Genomic DNA, 11378 nt, shown 5'->3' on the forward strand with positions numbered 1-11378 from the left:
GATCAACAGGCGATGCCCGGAGCTTCCGAACCCAAGTCAGTGGAAAGAATGGTATCCTGTACGTGGTCGGATTTAAATTTTCTTGGAGTATCAATAGGCCATTGATTTTTCATAGTTTGACCTTGAAAATGCCAGGAGTTCGCTAGCACACATAAAAACAGCGTTTTCTGGGGGATATTGATATCCCCAACAGTCAGTATTCAAAATTCAAACGCGTGACTGGGGGATATTGATATCCCCAACAGTCAGTATTCAAAATTACAAACGCGTGACTCGTGATGGCAGAAATTCTGGAGACTTTACTGCTCTATCATCCATAAGATGACGATGACCCCAAATATTTAGACGCGCATGGTTCAAACTGAGGTCTTATTTTAGTAAGCCACTGGCGATATCTTGAATATCGTAGCAGCTGAAACATGAGGCGGCCTGAATCACCTTAACCTATCCGTGTGGTAGCTTGTTACTTTGCGCTTGAGCCTTATGCCTAGATGTTGTGTTTCGCGTTAAATTACTGGAGGACCCAGCTAGCACAGAGGATACACATGGCAAAAAAAACTTGAAAAAATTCTTTACAGATATTAAATAACTTCTTATGAAAGGGGTCGGGGCATCCATCCAACATAGTTTGAGCGTCCCAAAATACTGTATCCTTTACAGTCCTTCGATCTCTTTCTCGAATTGAAGACCGTTCGGCGCGAATATAATCTACCATGTCCAGAATAACATCAAGTCGACTGACCGGAGATTGCCACCTACCTGCATTAAAGTTGTCTTTTATCCTAGTAAGACACTTGCTGCTTATAAGCGTAAGATTCGGCTTAAACTGGGACAGCGTTTAGTCTTAATCAACTTAGCTCGACGTACGGTAATGAAGTGGCATTAGCGGCGTCATTTTTAACGTCCTTTTTAAGATCGTCGACAAGTTGTAGGAGAAAAAGGCGTTTGGCGTAAAGAGGACTGATGTTGAGATGAGTTGGATGTCTCTGAGAACTGAAAGCTCTAGAGGGGCCAAGGGCTTTCTCAGGTCATTCAGCCGTTTATTAACCGAGTATTAGCCAGTAGATGAGTGAGCGTCTTCGCCATTTTATCTATCCATTATCTATCTATATTATCTATCTATTATATCTATCCGTCAGATGACTCAATCCGTTCACCCGAAAATGTCACATATTGGAAGTACCGAGGTATCGAATCAAAAACCTGTTCACGGAAGCAATTGGAAGTTACTCTGAATGACTGACTCTAACTTTGCGCTTTTGGTTCCCACTAACTGATCATCGGGTCAAAAATCAGCTGTTCACCAGCTACAAACATTATCAAAAGTACGTTTGTTCCACCTGCTGCAGCTTTAGTCACTGACGATGAAGGGTATGACAGATCAGTACCTATACATTAAATTCAATGACTTAGCAAAATACGTTCCAATTGGAGAGAAGGATACCTGTCTTTTTCAAACAAACAATAGAACAGACATTGCATTTCCTAGAGTCCTGCCAGTGTTGGTAAAATTGATTCGATGTCTGAATTAAACAGCAGTTTAGGACACATAAAATACATATGAAATGCAACCACAGACGTGAGTATGGCGAGCTAAAACAGATTATGGAACAGAATGTAATTTGGTAGGGGAAAAGTCCGCATGAGTATGCTCACCTGAAGCAGCCGATCATACGAATGTTGTACCGCCTCCCGAACAGTGAATTCCCAACCAACATATTCGGATGTATTGAAATTCAGCAAATACGAGCCAGCATGCAGTAGCCAATCGATAGATTGTGTGGCGTCTTTGATCGGGCAGCGCAGAAGGGAAGCAACGAAGCGGAGATACACACAAAGTAGTGTGATCCGACAGTCAAACTGAAGTGGTACGGCGCAAGGCTCCGGATCATTACTCAATAAGCTTGTCATCAACTGGACAAACCCAGCTTGTGTGGAATCGGGCCAATCAGCTGCTACTGTAAGGTCCAAAAGGATATTTGAACAGTCTCTAGCTAATGTCTCACGATCCCAGAAGAGAACTTCGTTTTCTGGCCCAGACGAGCACAGTATACACTCCAAGCTTGAAAAAAGGATTACGCTAAAATCTCCGTGGTTAACAGGAAGTTTTGTCTCCCTGATTAGCTGTGCAAGTGTATGCATACATGGATAAAATAGTGTACCATCCTTATGACGGATTGTAAGTGCATGCAACTTATGCACATAACTCACTACGGACTTATTCTGTCCTTGCGCGAACAGGATACGACAGATCTCAACACCAAGGCAAAGTACCGCCTCCAGTTCGGCGACTGACTCGCTATCGCTTAAGCAAGCACTAAGCTTCTCAATATGAAACCAAAGTCGCTCTAACCATCCGTCCAGTTGCGTCGCCCCCAGTTCGGGATGTACGAGAACCCTGAGCAGCTTGACCAGCCGCAAACGATGCGTCTGAGATTCAGCAGATTCGGTTGAAAATACTTCCGTCCAGACAAGGTTAAGAATTTTGCACTCAATCTTCACATGGTTTTGGTGTCTTCCTGATCCTACGGAGGCATTAGTTACGGGATTTATGATCTTACAAATGAATGCACTATTAGCAATATTATCCACAACAGCTTCGGACCATGAACTGACAACACGATTCCATAGGTCACCGGATACGTGCATCCCAGAACGCAGGTACACACCAATCGTTTGGGCACAAAGTACAGGAAACGGGTTGAAATGCGAAAACAGTGAAATTATGTCCAAATCATCTTCAAAGTTCAGCAGTTCCATGCAGAAAAGAAACAAGATGTTCGCCAGATAAGGAAGAGAGCAATTCTGAACGTTCGTTTCATTTAAAGGAAATTTAGAAGGTAACGAAATCGGAAACATACAGACGGAAAAAGTAGACGCGATTTTGTTAAGTCTAAACAGAAACGATAAGCTGAATTCTGTGAGTTCACAGAGTTGGCCAGTCAGCAAGTGGATGATTCGGTTGGGGCATCCAGTCTGAGAAGAATTCTGATTGTACACACAAAGGTGAGCTAGCAACTCTATGAAAAACTGTCTTTGATGGATGTTGCTCCTACAAAGAATACTGTTGTGAAGTAGCTGAGGAACTGCGTCATCAAATATACTATCAACAACTCCGAGGTCTGCCAAGGTACAACATCTTTTCAGATAACAATCAGTCGCTTCAAGGATAGCAATACCGAACTTTGGAAAGTGTGTTGTTGACAGGTACGATTCAAAAATCTGGCGGATGCTGGATAGCTCAGATGAGGCACAATTCCCATAGCTAAGCAGCACAACAAAACTGAGTTTGAGCACTTTCATACCATTTTCGTCACCACAAAGACGTTCAATCTGCGCTGTAGAAAAAAATTTGCCAAGCTGTTGTTCCCAATCTCCGGAATGGAAAATACCTCCGTGTTCTGCACCATGGCAAGCGACAGCACTGCATAGGCGATTAACAAGTGTATCGTCTAAGTGTTCCCGGAAATCACAATCTGTTTTGTTTAGAAGATCAAGTAATTGCATCGTATTGTCATGGATCAGTAGATACTGAAACTTCCAAAGACGAGATAATACACCTGAAGGAGACAAGTAGAACGAGATATGAATTAATTCTAAGGATCTCTGAAATCAAAATAATGTTGAAAACAGAACTCAGAATGTAAATAAGACAAAACCATGGCTTACTCTAGAAATTCTGCATTTTTATTAGCTCTTCTACCTATCTACTGTAAATAAACGATGCGACTCTGTAAAGTACAGAGTAACTACTGTAGTCGCACATACTCGCCCATGTTTAAAGCACTGGGCCAAGTAGTACAGCCCTGGGTTTGAGAAGACCGACAATGGCCGCTACCAGTTTCGTCCTTCCTGCGGCTCATTAAGTGGGTGCAGTCTCCGGGTTTTCATCATCTTTGTTTTCGAACTCAGCACTTAATTGTACATCAGCGGATTAATACTCATTTTCACATTAAGTTAGTGGTAACGGGAGAATCAAATTAATCTCACCTAAACCTCTAGTTCATGATATTCGTCCGTCGAATTTGATAAACGGGAGCTTTAAGTGAGCCGCTTGTTAACACTAGTCGAGCTAATAACCCCATTTGCGTACCATTTCAAGTATGAAATGCAGTTATGCGAATTCGGAGAATACGTTCATTTGATAAACTCCAAGAATGGCGAAACCCGTGGTGAGAAACTCTGCATAAGTGTTCGGTCAAGTAAATTCTTTTTTGGGCTGTTTCGAGTATTTGAGTTCAGTTTTCGATTTAAGCACTTAAACGCCTTGCCGCAGTTCAGATTCACCCCAGTCCTATGTACTGCAGCAATGTTTTTGGTGCGGTAGGTTCATGGTCCATATACCCATACGATTCCAGTTCGCTGGGTAACATTAAGAAACTTTCTCCTTCAGTAATCGACGGCTCGTTCAGCTTACCAATACTAGGCCCAAGATGTCCACCGAGCAGCGCTTGCCGTCCATAAACCTCAATATTCATCTTCACAACAGCCCATTCCCTTAAAGTTTAGATTCACAACGGCAGCGATGTCATAAGTCTTTCGATGAGCAGCTCATAAATCCAATGGTCACTATTTTCGCTAACATCTCCAACCCTTCAAAAATAGTCTATAATTGACTCCTAAGCCTTGAAAGTTGTTCCCAAATGTGTTGGGGTCAGATCACTAGCTTTCTTCTCCTCTCCAATCCACCACTGTGTATGATGAAACCTGAGAAAATTATATCACCGTTCCAAAATTACATAAAAGCATTACCTAACAATACGCAGAAGCGAGTGGATGTTTGTCTACATCGATTCACTTAAGATGACACAGTGCCCCTCCGTACGCCGATTCGTGTCAAATAAAGCAGCCTCGAGTGAACCGATTGTGTTACTTACAATACTCAAAAAATCAAACTGGATTTGAGACCTTTGAGAAAATACCTTCGCCTGGTACTACGGTTACAGGGAAAGTAATTAGCAAACCAAAAGTTGCTAGTTTTTTCCTTCTCGAAATTGGAAGGGAAAGAATTCCCCAAGAACATGGTTCATTTGGTAGTTAAGGCGGTAAACGGGTTTCCCATAATTCTGTTCTACCTTCTAACTGTCCCCTCGGAAGACATGCTAACAAGGTCTTAGCCACTGTGGGATGGGGATATGTGTTGATCTACGCCTGTGATTCTAGCACCTCAAACCATCCGTGACTGTTCAAACCGCAGTAAACGGTTCGTTTGTGAAGGATAGCGAGGGGTCGCCAAAGTGTACTGCTACCTGACGGATTGGTCAGACCCATTTAAAACCATTCGGTGCATGCTGTCTTGAACGCCGCCTCCCTATGAAGCACAGCTTTTCATCAGTCCGTTAATCTAGGTTTCCCTTTGGAGACGTAACATACCACAGTTAGGTCACTGATCAGCGCTTAGCTCGAATCACAGAAGTCCTTAATCCAACTAACCAAAGTGTTTCTATCAGTGAAGATAGAAGTGCGATTCAGCCACCCAAACGATAGGGAGTACGGTGTTCTAATAAATCTCTCGCTTCGGCTGAATAACAACTTGGACTTCAGAACGACTGCCTCTCTGAGAAGCAACTGAAGCATTGATCATTTCCCACCGTGTATCCAATGCCCGTGCTTGAAAGGTCCCCAAGCTTCAGAACGAAAACCCGAAATAAAAAAAACGTCAGTTTGGTGTAGGATGGTCAAGGTGTACGAGACTGTTCACATAGCGGAAATAACCCTAACTACCTGGTGAAATTAGAATTCCCTCGACACCCCTCACATCGCTACTTACGTAGATGGCGATTTTTGTCAATTTACGAGGCGAGTATTTGTTCAAAAAACCGCAATCCAGGATATGATAAAATTTTTGGTGGCCTTCCCATGCAAGTTTACATTTCCTCCGGACTTGGGAAAATCACCCGCGCGTAGCAGATAGTCAAATTCTTTAGTTGCTTAAATGGCGCAAGCTTCCGCGGTCAACAGGCTGCAATTCACTGCAAACTAATCTTCTGGGTGGCAAACGCAACCTTCCTCATTGAATTTTATCATTCGGGTTTCCCATTCATTCGTTTCCCACCTACTGGCCGAGTGAAAATTCGATCCATTACTCTTTAATGTAGAGCTTCAAGTTTCCTACATCTCCAGTGGCAATAACAAATCACTGTGGCTTGATTCTTTAAGCTCAGAGGTCGCACAAGTTTCTTTTGGATGCAAAGTTGCGGATCCAGCTCTAAGCTTCTTTAAGCATGCGCGAAACTGCTTGAAAAAAGGGGAAACAGTCCCTGACTTGTTCGCTAAGCTGGGCAATTTGATTGCAAACGTTTCATTATCAATCGAGGTGATATCAGCAACGCGTTACTGGGGAGCGTAGTGGTGTGTAGCGATGAGTTGGTGGTTGGGCACAACCACCGTTTACAAGCTAGCTTCATCCGCGTTTTAAAGTTCCCAAAGATATGTACCTCAACTGAACTGCCGATCTACGCGGTACGATGCTGTTCAAATGTTTCCACTGCGTTCTACCGAGGCTATGCCTTAAAAATCATCAAGTAATCATAAAAACGTCAAAGATCTGCAGCAAAATTAAAAGCAAATGATGTTCTGGCCAGATGCACTTTTATTTGTCTGATAAGCAACCAAATTCACATCACAACAGAGGAAACTAGGTAATATTTCGGGTCCGTCGTTTTATATATTGAATAGATATTGTACAAAAATAGATACTGTATACAGAGAGAAGTTGCACGATTTGTCACGTGACCGGGAATCGTCGGTCACAATAGCTTGAACCATGTTCTTCATACTCGGCTCGTGTGACTAGAAATTGGGCCATATCATCCTTCCTCTCAGCCAACAGTGATCCGCCTTCCCATGCATATGTCTGAGGACTACAGAACAAGGAAGAGAGCATAAAGAGTAGTATGTGGTCAGTCAGTTACAAAAAGTGTTTCACAATGATCGCCGCTCATTACCAGACTTACTTAGTTGGTGAAAAAACGTTGACGGCTAGGTCGTCTGCTGGTAGGCAACGCAAATCCAACTTTCTGCAAAGTAAATAATCATACAAATGACTGACAATGCAGTTAAGTGGTACAACTCCAGCCACTATGAGTAAAAATTCTAACATTCTTGCTTTCAAAGGAATTATCTCAAAGAAACATAAAAAGGCGTTTTAAAGCCTGTGTATCACTGTGTATGTATAAATACATGGGAGAGCCATGTCCATGAACGTATGGAATGATAGTGCCCACGGATACCACAAGCTTTAACAAAACCAAGTATGGTGAATGGATAAAAGTAAACTAAGTAAATTGTCGAGCAAAACTCAAACGGTCAGTTGTCTCAGAGAAGCAGCAACAAACTGGTAGATTGCGCCAATCGACGAGACCTAAATAGATAGGGGGATCAAGGACACAATCGGGGCGTATGGAAAAAGAACAAAATGGAAGTGATACTTACAGTCTCTCCAAGAATCCAGGAAAGCGAGCGTTTCCTCCGATAACCAGACAATTTGCCCATGCACCTGGCCGCACAGCGGGTGGCAAACGCTCACACATCAGGTAGCCTATGGCTTCTGTTAAACCCATTTCACGGTAGCCAACATCTCCTGGGTGAAACAATAGTTCCGGAACTGTGAAACGCTCGTTGTTCAGCCGCAACACGTAACCCTGTTGGGTAGATCGTTTAAAACCCATGGTGCCTGAAGAATTGCTCTGAATGGTGCCACCATCAGCGTTTGGATCCCTAACGTAGCCACGGTGAACTTCTGCGTAGTCAGGAAGAACATATTCGCGCAGGATAGGATTTTTGTTTGGATTTGATCTGAAACATCGATGGGACAGTGAAATTTAAATAGGTATCAACAAAAGCATGTCGAGGGAAGGCAGTATCACAGGATATCAGAAAACCACAGTAAGACCTCCTACTTTGAGACGATCTGAGGGTAGAGTCATATTGACCTCTGTGATGGGGTTGCGAAGCCAGTGTTTCCCCTAGGCGACCAGCATGTCCATATTCATGGAAGCGGTGATGGTGCCCTCTCCCGAGGAAAAGATCGTCCCTAAAAACCGCCCACCCCAATCGCCTCACAATCAAACGTGGATTCCGGCGTATCGTTCAATACGGTCGAGAAGGTGCCTGCTGTGCGCAATCACACCAGTAGGGGAAAGCGCTTCCTTGCTCACTCCGTTCTCAGGTTGGACTAATTCCATGCAGCTGAGTAGGTAAGACTATTGAATCATCGGCCACGAGCAAGGTCTACAAAGGAAATCCTGCTGACGCGGGTGTACCCAACAGACTCGAGCAATGCTCTAAGGACATTGATCGTTGAAAACTGAAAGTCTTTTGGCGTTCTCGGCGCGCAGCAGCCAGACTTCCAGCCCATATAATAATACGGAGCGCACCGCTGCATTATAAACTCGACCCACAGACAGACAAACCGATATCAAGCCTACGGCACAGGTGATGCAGGTTCATGAAAGCTTCTCTGTCCTTCCCACTCCAGAAGAAAATATCGTCTACCGCGAGACCACCGGGACTAACATAGCCGCCCAGATAGACAAATTTGTCCACTACTTCTATCGTCCCGTCCGAAAGCATGAGGGTAGAGTTTGAACCCCGTCAGTCTTGTAGCAGCACTTGGTAGGTGTGGAGCGCATGCCAAACAGTGAGCCATAGTTATTTAGACTTAATTATTGTCTGCATTACGACGGCGCCTGATCCAAGAGGAGCTATGTCCCGTGCGTACTCGATATCTTACGACGGCACCTGATCCAAGAGGATCTATGTCCCGTGTGTACTCGATATCTGAGAGATGACACCCCAGGAGCACTTTGACCCCACAGGCATTAAAGGATAGTAGAGAATCTTCCATAATCGTATTGATGACAAAAATGAAGCGGAAATGTGAAAGAGGACAGACAGCCTTGCCTGACAAAACTTGATGTGGTGAACCCAGGCGAGAGCTCCCCGTCCTTCACACGTCCTCAGGAGATGGCGTACAGCGCCTTAAGGAGCGTCAGGATTTAACGGGGATACCTTTGCTCCACAGACACTTCCATAGTGCCTGACAGTCCACAGAATCAAAGGCGGATTTCAGGTCAAGGACCACAAACATTGTTGGTTGGTGGAAGCAGTGTCGCTGTTTCAAATTCCCTCGGAGAGTCTATCGATGCATCCTTTTCCTACGATGACACAAAAATGCCACGGTGGCTTTCACATGGCGACTAAGACGTTTAGAATGTGTCCGAGAACGAGTTGGAACAGGGCCCGGGTTATTAAGGATAAACGTCTTACTTTTCTAAGAAGAAGCGTTGATGAGCTGGAAGGTACATACGAGGGTTCAATACGAGTATATAGTGTGAGTATAACGATAAGCATACAAAAAGCATGAATTTCATCCCGGGGTTGTTTGAATGGACAAATTTATGCTGAAGAAAATGAGGAATGATTTACTGAGTTATGCTTCTCTGTTCCTCAAACCGTATGGAAGAACGCAACGCTGTTCTAGAATTTCAGGATAATTCGGTTGGTCTTTGGAGGACAGTACCGAAGAGAGTTCAGATGCTTGGAATATATCGGGCTGACGTTCGGTTGTTTCAGTCACATTTGGGAGTTCGGTGTCCCCATTGGATCCAGATAGACTGAGAAAATCGTCAGTTGTATTCTGAACCCCTGGGGATAGACGGCGAAAGGACACGGTTTCGACTCTTCCGTCTCGACTAGCAATGTGTCCGTAGTGTGGGTTGCAGTTCGGGTCGATTTCTTCTACTAGTGACTGATACTTGGATGACCCACCACCTCGTTGCAGCAGAACTGGACCACAGGTGGTCAACTAAGATGGCAACAATATTCAAAATGTTCAGCGACGTGTGTAATGAAACAAACGTTCGTGTGGAGTACAGTTAGTGGCCATACATAACAGTGATCGGGGTCTGTGTAGAGCATCAGGGATTACCGATTCCCAATAGGAAGGCGGAAGATTGTGAGATTTCAACACCAAGTTTAACGTTTTCCAGAAGGTACCGTTGAGACGCTTAATTTAACCGTTACAGTGTGGATTATAATCCGATGTATGACTCATAGGAACATCTTTTTCCAAAAGAAAGCTATCGATCTCAGACGAAATGATGAGCCTATCGGAATGGATATAGGCTGGCATTCCGAACAAACAGAAGATTTGTGTGAGACAGTCAGTCACAATTGCCGAGGTTATATCCGCATACGCAAATGCAAATGGGAATCTAGAATCAATTATTGTGAGTAGGTAGCGGTCGCGTGTATTAGATGGCAAAGGACCTTTAAAATTCAAACTCAGGCGTTCAAAGGGTTGTGTTACTTTAATGAGTCTACCAGAGGATCTCCAAAATCTTAGCTTCAGTTCGGCACACACTTTGCAGGAGGAAATAACGCGCTTGTCATCGCCGACCGAGTAGGGGAGATTCTCGCAACGCACAAAATGAAACATACGGGTAATGCTGAGGTGGCAGAGGGAGGTATGGAGCTCTTCGAGTTGACAGAGTGTCTGCGAGATGATTGTCCTTGCCAGGTCGGTATATGACGTCATACTTGTACTTGGACAACACGATCCTCCAGCGTTGCATCTTGTCGTTTTTCACTTTACCCTTCTGTCCACCGCCGTACATGAATGTGACAACGATGATTGGTGATCGGTTTAGAGGGTCTTTCGAATAGATAATGCCGCTATTTCCTAATGGATTCAACGACAGCGTAGGCCTTCTTCCCAATGGCAGAATGACTCTTCTCGCTCGAAATGAGTGTCCTCGAGGAAAAGGCCAACCATCGATGATTTTGGCTGAGTGATGTGGCTGTAGCGACATCGAAGACGTCCGTTTCAACGGCCAATAGCACGTTATAATCTGTTGGAATTAGCGTATATTGTCTAGTTCGTATTGTCTAGTGTATTGTCTAGTTCGCTTTTTAGGTTGCTAAAGGCTACTTCGACGTCGACAGGTAGGGGGAATGTTTTATTCTTTATCAGTTTGTTGATTTTGTCAGAAGACGGGCGTAATATGCGAACATACGGATGACGCGTTGCATTTCCGTGGTACTGGGCGGAGGAGGTAACTGACGGATAGGTTCCATGCGTTCAGGGTCTGGCTTTATAACGCCCTTTGAAACCTCATAACCTAGGAGGTTGATGACTTTTAAAGAAGTGACTGTTTTGTCATCATTGAGAGTGATTCCATACTTCCTCGTAGATCGTGTTCCTCTTGGGTCTTGCCACAAATAGTCACATTGTCTATGTAGGCATACGTGCTTTTCAGCTTTTCAGTCGTAATGATATTGTTAATAGTTCGCTGAAAACACGCAACACCGTTTGTGACACCGAAGGGTATGCGACGAAACTGAAACAGGCCACCACATGCTTCGAATGCTGTAAA

General features: G+C 44.1%; 1 protein-coding gene across 1 annotated transcript in view; it reads right to left on the minus strand.

Annotated features, from left to right (window-relative positions):
* Positions 1-11378, minus strand: part of T265_07017 (hypothetical protein) — a gene marked incomplete at both ends in the record, with an annotated part of 37304 nt that overhangs the window by 4299 nt on the left and 21627 nt on the right. The window contains 4 exons of the mRNA XM_009172438.1: positions 1657-3560; positions 4418-4497; positions 6957-7019; positions 7435-7797. Coding sequence (XP_009170702.1) covers positions 1657-3560; positions 4418-4497; positions 6957-7019; positions 7435-7797 — 2410 coding nt within the window. The remainder of the gene's footprint in view (positions 1-1656; positions 3561-4417; positions 4498-6956; positions 7020-7434; positions 7798-11378) is intronic.

Source organism: Opisthorchis viverrini (assembly GCF_000715545.1).
Source record: "Opisthorchis viverrini unplaced genomic scaffold opera_v5_155, whole genome shotgun sequence".
NCBI classification, from domain to species: Eukaryota; Metazoa; Platyhelminthes; class Trematoda; order Opisthorchiida; family Opisthorchiidae; genus Opisthorchis; species Opisthorchis viverrini.